This window comes from Rissa tridactyla, chromosome 10, assembly GCF_028500815.1.
Source record: "Rissa tridactyla isolate bRisTri1 chromosome 10, bRisTri1.patW.cur.20221130, whole genome shotgun sequence".
In the NCBI taxonomy this organism is placed as follows: Eukaryota; Metazoa; Chordata; class Aves; order Charadriiformes; family Laridae; genus Rissa; species Rissa tridactyla.
The window spans coordinates 5,908,380-5,926,704 of record NC_071475.1 but is presented as its reverse complement, the minus strand read 5'-3'; the positions used below and the strand labels follow the sequence as shown (position 1 = coordinate 5,926,704).

Sequence of the window (18,325 nt, the reverse complement as noted above, 5' to 3'; positions counted from 1 at the left end):
CCACCGATGTCCCTATCCCTCCCTCCCACCATGCTTGACCCCCAGCCTTGCCCCCACTCCCGCCCCCCAGACCCCATGCCCCGCCGGGTGCTGTGCTTGACCCCACCGGTTGTTGTAGGCTCCCCCAAAGTCACAGGCACAGGGCCGGCAGCCCCCCACGTCGTAGCTCAGGCCCCAGAACTCAGGCTGCAGTGAGAACAGGGGGGGAACGTGGGGCAGGTGTGGATCCAGCCCGGCCTTGGGGCTTGCCGTGGGGCTGGGGCCACAGAGCATGGTGTGGGGCAGGCTGTGGCACTCACCACGCACTCGCTGCAGGAGCGCCCGGCCACGAAGCGTTTGCAGTAGCAGTCCCCGCTGATAGGGTCGCAGGGGGAGCTGCCCGCCACCGTGCCCCGTGGGTCACACCTGCATGCTGCCCCCCCCATGCACCCCAGAATGTGAGGGGCTGCCTTGTGGCACTGCAGCCCATGGACTTCATGGCCCTCCCTCCCCATCCCGTGTCCCTCCATCCCTCAACCCCTTCATCCCTGTCTCTCTCTCCCCATTCCTCCTTCTGCATCCCTCCATCCCGCATCCCTCCATCCCATCTCCCTCCATCCTCATCCCTCCATCCCACATCTCTGTATCCTCATCCATCAGCATCCCTCCATTCCACGTCTGTGCATCCCATATACCTCTATCTCCATATCCCTCCATCCCACCTCCCTCCATCACCATCCCTCCATCACCATCCCTCTCTCTCATATCCCTCTATCCCCATCCCTCCATCCCACATCCTTCCATCGTCATCCCACCATTACCATCCCTCCATCCCATACCCCTCTGTCTCCATCCCTCTATCCCCATCCCTCCACCCCACATCCTCCCGTGCCCATCCCTGTGTCCCAGCTCACGCTGGCAGCCCTGCGGGTCGCCATGGCTGAGGCCGTAGGCGCCGTGCCGGCAGCGGTCACAGCGAGGACCGGCCACGTTCTCTTTGCAGCGGCACTGCCCCGCAATCATGCCCAGCGCCACGTCTGTGTGCCCATCGCAGGCGCCTCCATCCAGCGAGCCCGCCGGGTCACAGTCACACACTGCGGGGAGAGAGAGAGAGACCGCGGGGACCTGGGGCTGCTGGCCACCAGGAGCCATGAGGCTGGGGTGGTGGCACCGGGAGCCATGGGGCCAGGACAAGCCATAGGGATGGGGTCCTGTGGCACTCACGGGCGCAGGCGGTGGGGGAGCGGATGTCGGAGCGGGGGTGCCGGTAGTAGAAGGGCTTGCAGAGGTGGCAGCGGCGACCCATGGTGTTGTGCTGGCAGCCGTCGCACACAGCCCCGCTGGTGTTCCCCGTGGCCAGGTAGACGGCCATGTCGAAGTGGCACCGCTGCGAGTGCTCGTTGCAGTCGCAGCCTGCAGGGATGGCACCATGGCACGGCATGTGGCACCCCAACTCCCCACCTGGCAGCACCCCCACCCCAAACCTGGGGATGCAGCTCCTTGATCCCAACCCCTCAAGCCCCAGCCTGCAGAACCCCCTTCCCACACCCCAGCAGGATGCACCCTAAACACTGCCCCACCCCCCCCAAAGTGCAGCCTGCAGCACCCTGACCCCCCCCAAACCCCAGCCCCACCTGCAGCACCCCCAATCCCAAAGCATGGCATGCAGGATGCTCAACCCCCCAGCCCCAAGCCCCCAGGATGCTGAACCCTCCACACACAACATGCAGGACCCCAAAATCCTCAAGCACAACATGCAGGACCCCCATTCCCCCAACCCAGCATGCGGGACGCCAGGCCCTCAGGCACAGCGTGGTGCTGGTGGCACGGCATGTGGCACCCCAACTCCCCGGCTGGCAGCACCCCCACTGCCAAACCCCCCCAAACCACAGCCGGCAACACACAAGACCCCCCAAAGCCACTCTGCAGGAGGCCACTCCCACCCAACCACATCCCAGCAGGCAGCACCCCAAAACCCCAGGCACAACGCAGCCCGCCAGCCCCGGCACCGGGATCTCCATGCCAGGAGACGGAGCTGGTGCCGGCGCGGGGCACTCACGGCGGCAGGCGTTGGTGCTGGAGCCCTCGGCCGGGCGCCAGGGCAGGTCGTGGTAGAAGTCCTCGCAGCGCTCGCAGTTCAGCCCCTGCGTGTGGTGCTCGCAGACGCAGCGCCCATGGATCTGGAGGGGGAGAGCACCTGGCTCAGCACGGCCGGTAGGTGCCACCGTGCCATGCCGGCAGTTGCGTGCGCCTCACCATGCCGGGGATGGAGGATGTCGGGACACCGGGTGCCGGGGCGCAGTGGGCGGCGTGGCCGTGGCAGAAGCAGCTCCCGCGCAGCACCAGCTCATCCACAGCGTAGTAGTACTTGTGCAGCACCTCCCGCCGCGTGTCCAGCAGGTTGTCGCCCAGCGTGTGCAGCTTGGTGAGGTTCACCCGCAGGTTGGTGACGCGCAGCAGGTCTGGGGGAGGGCGAGGTGGCACCATCAGCACCCATCCCACGGCACCACCGCCCCAGCACCCCCGGCCACGCACCCTGGATGGATGGGCTGTAGGGATCCGCCACAGGGATGGAGGGGTCCAGCACCTTGAAGATGACCTGGGGGGAAGAAGAGGTGGGTGAGCCCAGACCCCCTGGATCCCTGAGCCCCAGTCTGCGCTGCCCTGGCCCCACGCACCTCCCCGTGGCTGGAGGGCTCGATCTCGGAGTAGCGCTGGTCACACAGCACCTCATCCACCAGCCCCGAGGGCTGGACGGGGACACCGGGGAAGAGCTTGGAGCAGTTGTAGGCGAAGTAGCGGTAGACCTTCCAGCTGCGCCCGAAGTCGGCTGAGCGCTCCACCAGCATGGCCGCGGGGCGGAAGGTCTGCAGGACACCCAGATGGGATGGGGGGCCGGCCCCACAGCCCCCACAGGTCTGTCCCATCTCATCCCACACCATCCCAGGCACCCATGTGCTGGGACCAACCTTAAACTTCATGATGAGGTGGGTGAAGTGGAACTCTCCCTCCAGGTCCAGGCGGATGCTGACACGCTCCACGCCTAGGGGATACAGAGGGGTGATGTGTGAGGCCGGGCAAGACCCCTCCGGGCCCCATGGCCACGCAGCCCCAAGGCACACACAGCCTGGGGCAACCCCGCTGCCGCCCCGGCCTCACCATTCTCCGACTGCCACCACGTCCGCTGGCCATGGGGGCCGCTCAGGTAGATGACGTTCTCGATGCGGTGGCTCTCGAGCAGGGATGGGTCCCGCGAGTCGCAGGTGAAGCATTTCTCTGAGTCCTGTGTCAGGCAGCGGCACTGTCAGGGACGGGCAGCTGGAGGCTGCACCGGTGCCCGGTGCCAGGGCCGTGCCGGGGACGGGTGGGCTCACCTGGAGGTGGCTGACGATGCAGTACTCCTGGGGCCCGTCCAGCCCGCAGGTGGAGGTGGCACTCAGGCTGGGGGCTCGCCCCACCAGCAGGTTCCCGGTGGCCGGGTAGCAGCTGCCGCGGGCGCAGCCGTGGCTCAGGTCAGGCTCCTGCCAGCCCCCTGCTGCTGGCACCCCCACTGCAGAGAGCACGAGGGCAGGGGCTGGAGCTGTGCCAGGGTCCCCGGGCACCCCCTGCCCCCCCATGCCCCCCAGATGCCTGCCCAGCACCCACCCCACCCCCAGCCATCCCAGCGCATCCCGTCACATCCCTGCATCCCGACCCACTGATGCAGCATGAAGCTCCGTGACCCGGAAAGGTGCTGGCAGCGGCGCCGGGGCCTCGTGACCAGGGGGCAGGGAGAGGGGCGGGGTGGGCAACGGGGGCAAGCGGGGGGCTGGCATCCACAGGGCCGGAGGGGCCAGGCAGGGGGGTGGCTGCCTGTGCTCCTGAGGGGGCGGGCAGGTCCCGGGGTGCCGAGTGGTGCCGGGGGGAACCAGGAGCCAGGTCAGGCGCTCGCTAATCCCACCGGGGATCAGCACAGCCCGGATTCCCCCCTGGGATTTGTGGCGGTCAGGCCCTGGCTGCTGCCAGCCGGGGAGCATCGCCTTCGCCACCACGCTCCACCCGGGCTGGGGTCCCAGGGCCACTGCGGCCCCCAGCACTGCAGGTACACAGCGTGCCCCACTGAGGCCAGCGCTTACCCAGGAGGAGAGCAAGTGCCAGGAGGTCCATGGACAGCCACCGGCTCTGCCTGGGGGGACACGAAGATGACGCTGCGGCAGGGTGCGGGGTACGGCACAGGGCGGCCAGAGACTGGCCTCTCCCGGCTCCAGCACGGCCATGAACCCCGGCGCACACCCAGCCAGCTCCGGCATAGTGGTGCACCCCGGGGACAGCAGTGGGAAGCAGGGTTGGGTGGGGAAGTCGTGTCCAAAAGTCCCCTGGGGTGTCACCCAGTGCCCACCCCCATGGCTGTGCCCTCCACCGCGGCAGGGGGCTGCGGCACACAGACCCCGGCGCACGGCCATGCCCCAGACCTGGTACAAGCTGTGCTGTGCCCCCTCCTGCCCCACTCAGGTCGGATCCATCCCTTCGAGTGTCACCGGTGTCCCTGGGGGGCCCCAGCACCGGGCCAGGGCCAGGCAGGGAGGGGAGCCAGGAGCACCGGAGCCGGCTGGGCGAGGGCGTCCCTGCGGCTGGCCGGGGTCCCGCTGTTAAATTTAGGCTGCAACAGCCTTTTGTGCTTCCTTTTCTCCTGGTACCGCCCGCTCCCAGCCTCGCAAGCGCTGGATCAAAGCCTGGCCCCGGCGCTGCCCAAACACATCTTTCCTGTCCCCGCGCAGGAGCCAGCCGGGGGCAGGGGGGCTCGGGGCAGCGGGGGGAGACGCCACCCTGCCCGGCCACCAGCCCCGCTCGAAGCCAGGCCAAGGCGGCGAATGAGGCGGTGCGGGACCGCGTGTTGGCGTCAGGGGTCCCCGAGCCCCGCAAGCCCCCGGTACCTGGCGTCCTGCGGCGTCCGGCGGGGCCGAGGCCGGGGGCGATGGCGGGACCCGCTGCCCCCCGGGCTGGGCGTGCAGAAATGAGCCGGGGCGAGGGCGGCGATGGGATGGCGGCGGCCCCCCTTCCTCGCGCACACACACACACACGATTCTTATTCAAATGGGCTGCCCGCTGAAAGGGACGGCGGTCTCCAGGCTACGGGAATGTCACTGCCGATTCCTTCTGCCTGGAGGCCCCCGCTGCCCGCCCGCCCGCGGGGGCCAGGCTGGCCAGGCGTCGGCAGCCCGGGCACGCCCCGGCCCCCGGGCGGCACGGCGGGCCCCGCTGGCGAACAAAAGGGCGGCATGGCAGGACAGGCACCCGAGGCCAGCACGGCTGCGCGGGGGGCTGCGGCACCGCTTCGTGCCCCACGGTGGAGGTACTGGTACGGCTTGGCCACAGGGAGCCCGTCCGGTCACAGCCACAGTGCCGCCGGCTGGGCACGTTCCTCCCGAGGGACGCAGCCCTCCCCACCACCACGGCTCCCGGGGCAAAGTCCAGCAGGCGCCGGCCCTGGGAAGCGCACCGCGGGCACGGGGGGACCCAGCCTGTCCCTGTCGAGGGATCCCACCGCCCCTTCCTTGTGTGCCGCCTTGTGCCGGCTGCCGGCACCTGGCCTGTGCCAAGGGCTGTGCCCTGTGCCAAGGGCTGTGCCGTGGCTGGGGCTGTGCCATGCTCGGGGCTGTGCGTGCTCGGGGGTCCCTGCCGGCATGCCAGCTCCTACCTGTGCCTGTGGGGCCCAGCGCGCCGGGCAGGTGGTGGTGGCCCAGGTGGGCTGCGAAGTCGGCCAGTCAGCCCCGCTTGGCTCGGGCTTGACTCGGCTGCTGTTCCTGGAGGAGGGCGGCCGGCGCCTGTCTCCTCCTCCCGCAGCCGTGCCAGGCGAGGGGAGGGACCTGCCCGCACCGAGCTTTAGCCAAGGTGAGGCAGAGGCCAGGTACAAGCCGGCGGTGGCCCGCGCGTGACATGGTGGTGTCCCATGCCCGGGCTGGGTGGGAGCTGGCACACGGCATCCCCTCAGGGCTGCCGTGCCCAGCCGTGCGGCACGTGGGGCCGCCGAGGCAGGCAGCCCGGCCGGGACTCGCCCTGCGCCGCGTGGGCTCGTCTGCCTATTCAGGGCACGTCTCCAGCAGTAGTGCCGGGAGCCCCGGAGCAGCACGGCTGCCAGCCACACTCCCTCGGCACCCGTGCCGGATGGATCCTGCTCCCCTCCCATGCTAGCACCATGGGCACCACCATGCCCCAAGCCAGGGCCCCACTCACCCCATGCCGGTCGGTGCTGTCTGGGATCCTTTAGACCGGCTGTGCCGGGCACTGAGCCGGCAGCCCCGGAGCCCTGCGGGGAGCACCGTCGTGAGCCAGGGCCGGGCTTGACAGAGACCTCATGGTCACACAGGGATGATGCCTTTTATTAGCCGAGGCCGAAGGAAGGAAGAGGAACTGCGTGCTCTCTACACCAAGGTTGTGCTCTGGCCGCCCGCCGGCAAGCAAGGTCACAGGCAAAGCAGCAGCTCCCCAGGTCACGGGGGTGCCAAAGCCCGTGCCCACAGGGACACCCCGACACAGTGCAGGCTGGTCCCACGCGTCTCGATGGGGCGAGGGATGCTGTGGGCAGAGCCCTGCCCGCTCCCCATGGCCATGCTCTCAGCAGGTGCTGGGAAACCCAGAGGAAGAGCAGGGCTCTGCCTGGCGAGGCTCTGGCAGCACAGGGTGGTGGCTGGGCACCACCACCGCCTTGGCTAGGAGAGCTGGCAGGAGATGAGCTGATAAAGAGCCATTAGCACTGGCCAGCGTGTCTGTATCGCAGGGAACTTGCCAAGCAAACCTTATCTGCCCTGAGGAGATCCAAAGTGGCCTGATAACGGTGACTGTAACAGGATCTCAGACCTTGAAAAGCAGGGTAAAAGCAGGAGGGAGGGATGCTCAGCAGGATCTGAGGGACAAAAGAGGTGTCCCAGCCCAAGTCCAGGCACCTCCCGGCTGCCCTGAAGGCTGCTCTGACTTCCCTCCCCCACTGCAATCCCCTCAGCTGCCCCACAGCAGAACGCGTGGGGGTGGATCGTGTCTGCCCGGGGAGGTGACATGGCTGGGGGCAGCTCCGCTGGCCAGAGACCTGCCAGCAGCTCTGCCACAGCCCTCTGTCACCAGCCGAGCATCCCCGGCTCCCTCGGGCACCCATCGCCTGGGCTCCACCAGCACCTTTCAGCAGTGATTTCACCGACATCAGCAAACCAAACAGCTCGGGGGGGCAACAGTGGGAACCAGCAGCGCTCGCCGCTTCAGGGCACACAGAGGAGGGGCCCCCCCAAGCCTTGTCAGACCCCCGAGCTCCTGGGGCAGGCTCTCACGCCTGGCCAGCCCCGCTTGGCCCGACTTCAGTGCACTCAGCAGGCGGCCAACGCTTCCCTGAACATCCTCAGCGAGCGGGAGAACTGCTTAACCCTTCCTGAGGAATGAGCTCCGGCACCGAAGCTGCTGTCTGCCCAGGGCCACGGTCCCACCACAGTTAGTGCCGGGTCAGCGCACCAACGGCCCCGCGGCACAAACCGGATCCGGATTGCACGCGGGCGAACAATGGCATTTCTGTTGAATTAGCCGGCCGCAGGGTCCCTGCTACAGACGGGATAGATCCAGTGGGAAGTCGGAGGGTGGGCAGGCAGGAGCTGGCAGAGTGCCTGCCAGCGCCGCGCCGGCCCGGCGCGTCTCTAGGAACTAACCTGGAATGCGAATTTGTGCCATTTAACACCAGTTCAGCACCAACGGCACTTATCTGGAGCATTTCCCATCCCGAGGCAGGCATTCCTTAATGGGACTCGAGCAACCCCAAAACCTCACTGAGGGGAACTAGGGAGAAGAGGCGGTGGTGGGCTCCAGCTGAGTGTGCCCCAAGGCAGCGGCCAGGCACACGGGAGACACCATTCCATGGAGCGGGAGACACCATTCCATGGAGCTCCCACGGGGCTGGGAGCAGGAGCCCAGGGAGGAGCAGTCTGGCGGGGCCCAAAGAAAAGCTGGACACGCTGGGTGGTTCTGAGCACCATTTTACTGAAGGGCTGGACACCTGCTAGGACTTTATAACAAAAAGTTCACTTCATTTAAGAAAAAAGACAGTCTGGTTTTTGTCCCATTCCCTCCGAAGAGCGGAATAATAATAACGCTGTCTTTTCACTAAACAATGCCATTCCAAAAGATACAACACTGAGTGTGGAGCAGCCCGGCCTCATATTAAACATTAAATATTAATATAGCTTCAGAAACATTCTACACAAACAAATGAAACAGTAAAAAGTTCACTCAAGAACAAGATGGTCAGTTGTTGTAAATTCACCATACAAAAGTTTGTTACTTGCCCTCCCGTGGGCTGCAGCTGCCGCTCCCTGGCTGTTGCTCGGGATCCCCTTAACACCGGGATGCCCGCGGCTGAGCCGGCGGCACCGGTCCCAGCCGGAGCAGGTCGGTCGCGCTGTGGCATGGAGATGGCTCTGTTAGAGACGAGGGTTGGCAGAGACTGAGCGCGAGGGGCCGGGCAGTGCCCGCCCGGAGCCCCCGCGTCCCCCAGAGCAGCTGCTGCGCCTCTGCTTGGGTAATGCTGCTCCTCTGGAGCGCTGCACTGGGAACTGGGAGGAAGGAACGGCATCACACACCGTGCCTTCCCCACCAACACTTGTTTCGTCCCCTCCCGGGCCTGGGCAGCATGGCAGAGCAGGGGCAGGAGGAGGGGGGAGTTCTGGGGGTAGCTTTGCAGCACCTTCTCTTTTACAACAGCACCGCGGGCCTGACTGCGTCCGTGGGAATCACCAGACTCTCACAGGGGCTGCCTGTAGCAACAGGAACGGAAAGGGCTAATTAAGACAACAAGGAGAGTCCCAGACGATAATAAGGCCTTTAAGGGGCTCCCCGGGAAAAGGCCTAATCGTCCCCGCAGGGGAAGGTATTTCGGATGCTCACCAGAGGAATTGCTACCCCTCCTGCGAGGGCGTCCAGGGGGCACGAGTCAGCACTCACGGGGTGGGGAGGGCTCTGCAAACCGTGGGGGCAGCTCACCTTCCCCACGGCCACCCGAGCAGGGCCAGTTTGTGTGACTGATGACGGATGGAAACCAAGGGTTAGGAGGGGCGCCTGCTCCAAAAGGGCACCCACGGCCCGTGCCCCAGGGCCTGCAGCACCAATGCCTGCATAGTGCTGCCAGACAGGGCAGGGCAGGCTCCGTCGGCCGGGCAGGGACAGTGGAGGCAGTGCCACGGTACGCCACAGACCTGGCTCCTCTGTTTGCAGGTCTCAGAAGCAGAAGCTGGCTGGCCAGGTGCTGCCAGCGTCTTTGGCTTCCCCTAATCCCAGCTTCAAGCTTTTTCACCAGACCTCCTCAGTCTTCCTAAGCAAACTGAGGGGTCTGGCCTCAGCACCACGGCTTTGGAGGTGGCAGCCGGACATGCTGCGAGTGCTAGCGCAGTCACACCTACAAACAGGGTTCACTCAACACTCCGGGCCGATCCAGTGACAAGGGCTGGCTCTCCTGCCTTCCGAGACAAGGTCTCTGCTCCACCAGCCAGCGAGGCACCTGGCACCTTCCTAACAGCACCCAGCTCCAGGCAGGAGCAGGCTGCGAGGAGAAGGACACTCAAGCATGGTGCTCTCTAGCACAGAGCCCCAAGCATGAGGGCCTGGGAGCAACCTGCCCTGCTGCCCTCTCCGTGGATGGTGCCAGCCCACCCAGCTCGCAAAGCCAAGGGCTACAGCACCGTTGAGAAGGTGCGAGGTGCCCCAGAACAGCCGACCTCTCCTCAGGCCACCGCAGCTCCCAGAAAGCCATCCTCATCTGACCACAGCAGCAAATAGGCCAGTGCCACTCTGAAGACTGAAACAGAAACCATCACTTCCACACAAACCAACCAACCTGCTTGAGCGGCAGGTGCTCCCCACAACTCAGCACCGACCCTACCAACCACAGCCGAAACAAGGATCCTCTCACCAAACCTGCGCTCCTGCCTGGGAAACTGCCCAGCTCGCGTCACACTGTCCAGCTGCAGCTGAGAGACAAACCTCCTCTCTGTCCCCATGCGCCCCTTGTGCCGTGGCCAAAGGCCCAGCTCCCAGACAGGGCAGGGAACTTGGACCCAAGGAGAGCAGTTGGAGTGGCTGCACCCCGCCGCATGCTGGCAAGGTCTGGCCATGAACACAGCACAAGTCACAACTAAAAGGGCCCAAATTCTGCGCTCAAGCCCAAAAGCCAAAGCCCCCCAACTTCTCCTGGCACAGCTGGAGCCAAGGGACTTCTTCCACCAGCTCCACCGGTGGAGAAATGCTGCTGGTGTGTGAGGGGGGGCCGGAGGACACGCAGCAGAACAGGGGCAGCTGGGGAGCAGGGCCACGGAGCTGGGTGAGCAGCATCACCCACCCGTGCTGTTCTGCTCCCGACTTCCCTGTGACGCTCTTCACTGGTGACTGGCTGAACTCCGTGCAAGGAAACACGAGGCAGCGAGGGGTCTCAGCCCACTCCCTCCCGGTCCCTGTCAGCGTGAGCACTGCGGGCTGGGCAGGTGATGCCCTGGTGTGAGAAGTATCCAGCTACGTGAGTGCTCACAACGCTTCACAGAGCACACCTCTTCCCCACGCTGAAATACCACTAGTGAGATACAAAACAGGAGTAACAAAATAATCCCTTTTTATTTTGCAGAAAAGTGGTTAAGAAATTCTGTACGTGGATCACTGGGGCAGCTGGCTCTGCGGGGGACAGGCAAACGGTTTGGAAGCAGGGGTACCACACTACACGGCTTGCAGGGAAAAGGCCAAGCAGAAGCTTCTCCAACTGAAAGTAATGGCAGAAGGTGAAATCTGATCACAGTGGACATGAGCTTCAAAACATTTCTACCAATTAACAATGTGATTTCAACTGGTATCTGATGTCAGCTTCCCCTCCAGCTGCCTGCCGGACAAGCTGCTCTCCCTATGGACCTCGCCGACGGACATCTGAAGCATGCAGGAAGCTCAAGGACCTTGTCTGGTGGAGGCGAAGCATAAACTCTCGCTTCTTGGCAACTGAATAAAAGGAGAAATGATTTCCACAAACTCAGTTGGAAGAACAGCCCTTTGACCGCTGGCTGAATCATTTCTCGAAGTGACAGTGGCACAAATCCGTGCAATAAAAGCATTCCTAAGAGAGCCTCCAAAGCTCCCAGCTGTCACAGTGCCTAGAACAGCATAGGCCAGGTTAGGCACTTGGATGAATTCAAAGTGACTAATACAGAAACAGCTCTGAACAACCTGCACACAGCACGCTCAGCAGAGACCACAGCACTCCAGGCAAGGCATTTCTGCGTGCCCTGCCTGTTACTGCTGCCCAGGTCCCTGAAAGGCAAGTGTTACTCTGCTGTCACAGATTAATATGGGGTGGAAGGGACCTCTGGAGGGAGATCTCTGGTTAGATCAGGTCTTAGGTAGGCCTGATTTGATCAAACCCTTTATCTTCCCTAACACCAGAAAGCAGCATTCACAGCACAACCCCTTCTGCAGCCTCCTGCACGTCAGTGTTGAAGGCCCAGGACACCAGGAGCACCGGCACCCAGCCATGAGATGAAGGACGGCAGAGCCAACCACCCACAGGCTGCAGGCACCCAGTCTGCCAGCACTGGATGACAGGCAGCAGTTGCTGACATTGGCACCAGGGGCTGTAAAGTGAATAACAAGCTGCAATCCTTCCAGCCAAGTTCCCAAATCACTTGCGAGGGGGAAGAGGAGACATCAGGAGGGCAGAGAATCAAGCTCCAGTGCTGCCCAGTAGCTCAGGAGCCCTGTGGTCTGTTAAGAGATGTGCAGAAGAGACGACAGAGACTGGACCGATGATAAGCACGTCCCCAGGCACATAGCTGTGGAGTGCTCGCTTCCCTGGCGGAAGCCTCGGTGACACAGAGGCATTTCTAAGGCTCGTCCCTCTCTGCAGAGCAGAAGACCTCTTGCTGGCGGCCTGGGAAGGACACTGGGTGAGCTGTTGCCACCAAGCATTCAGAGAACTCAGCTCAGAGCCGGGAAAGGCATGGCAGCGCTAAAGCAGTATGTTCTGCTGGATGTGTTAAGCAACAGTACAAGCCAAGTCCTTGACTGGCAAAGACCCAAGCTGTGAAAGACAAGAGGTGACAGAGAAGACTGGGGAGGCAGGCAGCAGTGCAGCTGGGGGAAGAAATACAGCAAAGAGGAGGGATGGGGCGCGGTAAGCTGGCCTCAGGTGCTCAGCTTCCTGCTCAGGCTGGAAAAAAGCAACCTCAGCCCGAATTCAGCCTTGTTGATGCACGGTTGTTTTTCCCACCAGAGGCCAGGCACTCAGCTGGGATGCCTGCACTGCACGAAGAGGCTCCAGAGACAGCTCTCGGTGCCCTTATAAGGGGCTGGGAACAGGGGAAGCTGCCGAGCAGCCTGTCAGACAGCGATACCACAGACAGGAGTTCAGAGCCCTCCTCAGGAAACAGCCAAAAAGAGAAACGCCAGTGCAAGACTTCAAGACCTGGCATTTGAGAGCCTGGGAATGAGAAAGGTCTGAAGGAGTGGGAACAAAAGGGACAAAGTAATTTTTGGCAGGTTAACAGTGATGGAGGGTCCCTGTTCATCCAGCATCATGTCAGGACAGAGAACACTCTGCCAAAGCATTTTAAAACAGAATCAGAAGAAAATATTTTCTCTTCCTCTGCAGCCAACCAACGGCATTCACAGGTCAGTCTCAAACACTGCAAGCTATGATCTCTGACAGCAACTCAGATATGCACAGTAAAACCACACAGTGTCACACACCGAGTGCGTGATTCAGAGCCTGCAATCACCCCCCGAGGGAGAACCTCCACCTGGGTGAGGACAGAGAACCCTGGCTGTGCCTCGGGACGCCCAGCTTCCCTGCCCTCACTCCGTCATGAACCTCCTCTCTCCCCTCCGTGCCACGGTTTTCCTCTCTGAGCTGGGGATCAGACACTGACCCCTTTTACAAAGCGCTGAAATCCAGCCAGGTGCTAGGGAGGGGCTGAAACGTAAGGAGCTGGGGCTTCCCAGGGGAGCTCATCCCTGCAGCCAATGTCCACAGAGATTACTAGGTCAGACAACTGGTATTTTGAGCTGGTGAGAAAATGAGTGGATTACTGGCCCACTGCTACACAGATCTGAACGTACGGCAGTGTACGGAGCCGAGCCCGTGCCTGGCCCCACCCTGCTCCCTCTCCCTGAGCAGCCAGGTTCTGCTTTTGCAGTATCCCAATGCACATCGTCTCATCGGAGACCATCACTCCTAGGTGACAGCGGTAGCACCTACTGCTCCAACGCGGTGTTTCTCCTGGAGCTTGCGGATCCTTCCCTGCAGAGAGCAGACCCACGCATGCAGTCTCTGTTCACATCTGACAGCGTGCCCCTGGCGCAGGAAGGCTGACACAGCCGCCTGCAGCGGTTGCACAGTGCCTCCTGGGGAGGGCAGAGCCTGCGCTCCAGGAGCTTTCACACCTGCCACACACCTTCTTCCAACATCCCAGACGGCATAGCAAAGCTGTCACCCTTTGCAACACGGTGCCAATCTCCCCTCCTACTGTCTCACCTCCACAAACCGACAGAAAGAAACTCTCCATGTTTAAGTGCTGGCATATATCCTCTCAACTCTTTTGCTCTTCTGCTTTAATTCAGACTCAAATATCCCACTGAGCTCTGGGATGCTATGTATCTAATACATTCAAACACAACCTGTGTCTTCTCTACCGGCACCTAGAACCTGCTCCTGAAACATCCAGCAACAGCAAAGTAGTTATGTGGTGGGCAGGACACTTTATGCAATTCCTCTTAACAACTCCAGCCCTTCAGATCTAACAGTCACAGTTCATGTTCTACATCTGCACCTGGGGTATGGGAGAGCAGCGCAACCCTGGGTGCTGAGGAGGAATGGCTCTTTGGAGGCAAACCCTACCATGAGTTCAGAGCTTCTGCTACCAACAAACAGAGGAGGCACCTAGAGACGTCAGGCAGACTTGCAGGCAAGAGCCCCGTAACACTCCCCCACTCTTACGCAGAGGTAATACCAAAAGTATGATTAAAACTGTAGTCAACTATCAGCTGGTAATTCTCCAAATTGCTTGACATTTCTGGAGACAAACAAGTGGCTATAACTGTGCCTGCCTCTGAGCTGCTCAAGCGAGCCCAGAACAGACTGTCACAACACTGAATCACAAAGAAATCCTGGCACCTCTCAACAAAGGACTGGCTGAATGGGAGGGGGAACAAAAGCTATCAAACCCAATCCCAGAGGGATGGAGGAAGTGCATCTTCCCACAGTTCCTGGGCCATATGCACATATATGGATATATATATATAGATAATAAAGTTATAAAATTTGATCAAAATAAAACCAGTAAATGTACAGCTTGAAAAAGAGCAATATCACAGTGCATCAATGTCATGAGAAAGTCCCATGTTCTCCCCCTGCACGAGAGTGCAGCCTGCCATGTTCAGAAGAGCGTCCATGGGAAGGAAGCCCTCCGGCCTGCTCGGCTCCCCACAGGCAAGTCACCATCCCGCATTCCCAAACAGGGCTTTTGATTTTCTGCAGTCAGTTCTGCCTAGCAGTGGTAGACAGGCAGAAACAGGAGAAAGCAGGCTGCTCCGTCTGCAGGTTAGTTGACATATCGTCACCAGGTACCAGAGATCCAGTTACTCAATCTTCTCCACGCTCTGGTGCCAGACTCATATTTACTTACTTACAAAAAAAAGCGACAAAGTGAAGAAACTCAGGGGACACTGTGAGAATGGGACAAAGGCTGAATTCGGATGACAGGGGACAAGTTGACCCTAAGAATCTTCTGTGCTCTCCTCCTCACTTCATCATCAGAGGAAGAGTTGCCCACCTTGATGGTCCGGAATTTCAGCAGGTTCAAAGTGCTCTGAAGCCGTCGAGATTTATTTTGGACAGGAATGGTATTTGCTTTCTTCCTTTGTGGTGCTTCTCTTGCCTCCGTCGCTCTTCTCTTCTTCTGCCCAACACTCTCCCGGTAAGCGCTGCTGCCCTTCCACTCTGTTTTCCCCTCCAGAGCTTCCTTACCTTTGATTTTCAAGGTCTTGGACTGCGGTGCTGTGGTGCAGCCTTGGGACGAGCTGCCTGCGACTCTCCCGTTGAGAACCCCCGAGGCTTTGCAAGCATTGCTCTCCTGCAGCACTCCACCCTTTGGTCCCTTCAAAAGATTTAAAGCAAGGGTGGCAGAATCCGGTGCTTTCTTTATCAAACGCTTGTACCCCTTACCTTCTGTTACTTTAGTGGTCTTGCCTGAAGAAAACTGCCTTGGTGGATTTGAAGCCTTGAGGAGTTTAAGGTCTGAGTGCGAGATCCCTAGATGTCCTTGTGTGTACTTGGACTCCAAACAGGATGCAGTAGTTTTCAGCGGCACCAGGGCTTCCAGAACCACCGACAGTCTCATGGCTGGATACACGTCAGGGTACATGCTTGTAGGGAAGCCCACTGCTGCGGCCTTGGACGTGCCGGATCTTGTCTGCTTCAAGGAGCTCAAGAGGAGATTTGTGGAATCCCCTTTGGAGATGGGCTGAGTGGAGACTTTTGAAGAGTTCACCGAAACGCTGGTGGGCGAAGCAGACACCTTTGCCACGGCTGCCGTATTTCTAGTCGGACTCTTAGCGGACTCGGCGGCGTTGGTGCAGTTGTGTGGGGTGCTCTCTTCTGTTTGACTAGGTATGTCTGCCGTGCACGAGCTGTACCCATACACATCCTTACTCCTCAGAATTGTGGGCTGGTAGCCCTCCTCCTTCAGGCCCTGAATGAAGGCCACCAGCTGGGTCTCTGTGTCTGAAAGGTCCTTGGACATCGGGTTGAAGACTCGGAGGGCTTCCTCCAGCACTTTCTGTCCTGCTGAGGAAATTCTCGACCAGGAATGGACAGCTTTTTCTTCCACATTGTTCGCTGCAATATTCATGGCATTAGGAAAGCGGGCACTTCAAAAAGGTCCAAATTACTGGAAAAAAAACCCTTGACACCTTGAAAGATAGAGAAGATAGTCAGCTTACAGCAACTGAAATCATCTTGCATTTTTAAGTGGGGACCTGAAAACATTAAGCCCAAACATTGGGTCAGGTTCTGGGCATAACCCAAGTTAAAGCATCATCGAGAATATCCTGTCATTGATTTATCCCTTAGGTAAAACTACAACATCTCTTGCAGAAACATCCCCAAAACTAAACAAAGACTTCAGGCAACCCCAACCAACCCATCCCAAGACGAAGGGTTCCAATTTCTTAGTGAAATCTGCAGCTCGTTTCCAGTTTGAGTTTGAGCCCTTCGTTGAATCCTCTCCCTGCGCATGATCGAGACATCTCAACATGAAGCAGCCTGAGCACCTCAAATCTATCCCAGCATCACGTTCAATTTTTCCAGCTTTCTAATTGATTCTGCTCAAAAATTGATTCTGAGTCCCTGCCAAAGCTGTAGCACCCTCCCGACGATCTGACAGCAAAGCTGGAAGATATTTCAGTTGTGCTTCACTGATGCCGGACGCTGTGGCAAGGCAACACCACTCCTTGCTGTTCCCTTGTTTGAACAACGGTCTGCAACTTGCTGTCACAGCAAACTGGTGTTGATCCAAGGGCACTCGCTGCCAAGTGAGGAGGAAGCAGGAAATTCAAGCAGGGCAGCATGAAGGAAACACACATCACTAGGGCCAAGTGTACAATGCCCTGAGGGACAACACTCTGATCATGCTCAAGGCACTACACAGCTGTCTCCCAGGGACAAAAGCACTATTTATTGCTTTAAATAAAAAAAAATAGGCATTGAAGAGCAGTCCAGACAGGACTTTGTGATGCATCTGGGAGAAGTCTAAGCCTCTCACACGAGTTATAAAATCTTTACCTTCATTGGTACCTCTCAAAATAATGAGGAGGATTCAGTCCAAAACCCTTTTCAGGGAAATGAAGAAGTTGTTGGAGACACTATCGGAGAGGGTAGTGCACAGGCAAGAAAGCTGCGATGGAAAAGTTAGTGCCTGAGCAGACACAGCAAGGAACTACTCATGTCCGAAGTTCCTCACAGAACTCCGGTTTCATTGCAACCCTGGATCCCCGGAGTGCCAGCCCCGGACTGGCGCCCCGTGCCGCCGCCGGCTGCACAAGCAGGACACAAGCCAAAAGCTGCCGCAGAAGGGGAAGCACAGGTCAGCGGTCGGGGTAAGAGTCTCCACATGACAGACTAATCTCAGTCAAGTGTTCTGCAGACGTCATGGCAGAAGAGGGATTTGGAGGAGGATAATGCAGTTGCTCTGCAACAGGCGGGGGATCTCCCATGGAGGAGGGGAGGCAGGCAAGGGAGTGCTCCAAGAGCTGTGACTGGCGTCATTGGCCAGCTGTGAGATTTGCCACCTCCAAAGTGAACGAGTAGTAGCAGGCACAGTGAAGCCAGCGAGGATGTAAAGCTTAATCGTAAAATAGTAGAGAGCAAGAAACACAACTAACAACATGCACTCAACAGGCTGCTAAATGGACCATCTTCTGTTGAGAACTTCAGGCTGTAGCAAGCCCGGGAACAGCTGGGACACCTTAAGGGACATTCTGATGTTGAACAGAGAGGCTGTGACATCTCAGCGGGGACAGGACATCTCAACATCCATCCGCTCGGTCCAGTTTTGTGCAGTGCAAGTTGTAGCCAGCCATAAGAAGGCACACCCAGATGGTCTGTCCACCCAAGAGCAAGTTTGTTCACATAAGACCGGGGGTGAGGGGAAGTGCCCTGGCTAAAGTGCCAGGGGGCCACAGGCCCACAGCGCTCCTAGCAGGGATGCAAAGCGCCGGCAGGACCCTCACGTAATGCTCAAGCAATGCCAGGCCCGGCTGTCCGGGCACGGTGGTCGAGGGAAGGGCTCTGCCGTGCTTCTCCGGGCACACCAGAGGGACAAGCCGGCTGCTGGCAGGACCCAGAGGCGGGTCTGGGGTAGTCCGGGGAGCCGGAGGCCGGCGTGGAGACCCAAGGAGGGCTCGGCGGGGGCTGCCCGCCCCGGCGCAGCCTCTGAGGAGATGGAGCCTCTGGCCCACCCCTCGGTGGAGGAGATGCCCCTTCCCGAGCGCCCGTCCCCCGCACACCCCTTCCCAGGCCCGGCCCAGTAAGGAGGGGCCGGCGGGAGCCCTGGCCGGGCGCCTTCGTCCCGCCGACCGGAGGGCCCCCATGGCGGGGAGAGCCGCCCGGGTGCCGGTGCCGTCCCTACGGGGCTGCAGGGCGGTGATTGATGCAGACAGCGGGTGCGACCCCCCCGCTCGGTCCCGCGACGGTTCTCGGGTCCGGGGGGAGAAGGGGGGGGGGGAGGGCGGGGTCCGCAGCGCCGCGGCTCCGCCTCCAGCGCCCGGAGGCCGCCCTGCCGGGCGGCTCGGCAGCGCCCTCGCCCGGGAG

The 18,325-nt window shown here is 60.5% G+C and overlaps 2 protein-coding genes across 7 annotated transcripts in view; both read right to left on the bottom strand.

Annotated features, from left to right (window-relative positions):
* The window catches only part of LOC128915547 (laminin subunit beta-1-like), a 28,167-nt gene that overhangs the window by 9,750 nt on the left and 92 nt on the right, over positions 1–18,325 (bottom strand). For 3 of the 6 annotated variants that reach the window (XM_054216046.1, XM_054216051.1, XM_054216052.1), the window contains exons 2-13: positions 4,095–4,144; positions 3,354–3,529; positions 3,139–3,262; positions 2,949–3,022; positions 2,658–2,846; positions 2,515–2,578; positions 2,236–2,441; positions 2,039–2,159; positions 1,204–1,392; positions 894–1,073; positions 300–412; positions 107–186 (exon numbers count right to left, since the gene is read on the bottom strand). In XM_054216046.1, coding sequence (XP_054072021.1) covers positions 107–186; positions 300–412; positions 894–1,073; positions 1,204–1,392; positions 2,039–2,159; positions 2,236–2,441; positions 2,515–2,578; positions 2,658–2,846; positions 2,949–3,022; positions 3,139–3,262; positions 3,354–3,529; positions 4,095–4,144 — 1,566 coding nt within the window. Of the gene's footprint in view, positions 1–106; positions 187–299; positions 413–893; positions 1,074–1,203; positions 1,393–2,038; positions 2,160–2,235; positions 2,442–2,514; positions 2,579–2,657; positions 2,847–2,948; positions 3,023–3,138; positions 3,263–3,353; positions 3,530–4,094; positions 4,145–4,892; positions 5,446–5,656; positions 5,763–6,192; positions 7,587–18,325 lie in introns of those variants that run through there. The other 3 variants (XM_054216049.1, XM_054216048.1, XM_054216047.1) reach the window with 3 other exon arrangements.
* Positions 7,955–18,225, bottom strand: CCDC71 (coiled-coil domain containing 71). Its single transcript, XM_054216053.1, has one exon. It carries the CDS (start codon positions 15,864–15,866, stop codon positions 14,673–14,675), a length of 1,194 nt encoding a protein of 397 aa, XP_054072028.1. The 5' UTR covers positions 15,867–18,225; the 3' UTR covers positions 7,955–14,672.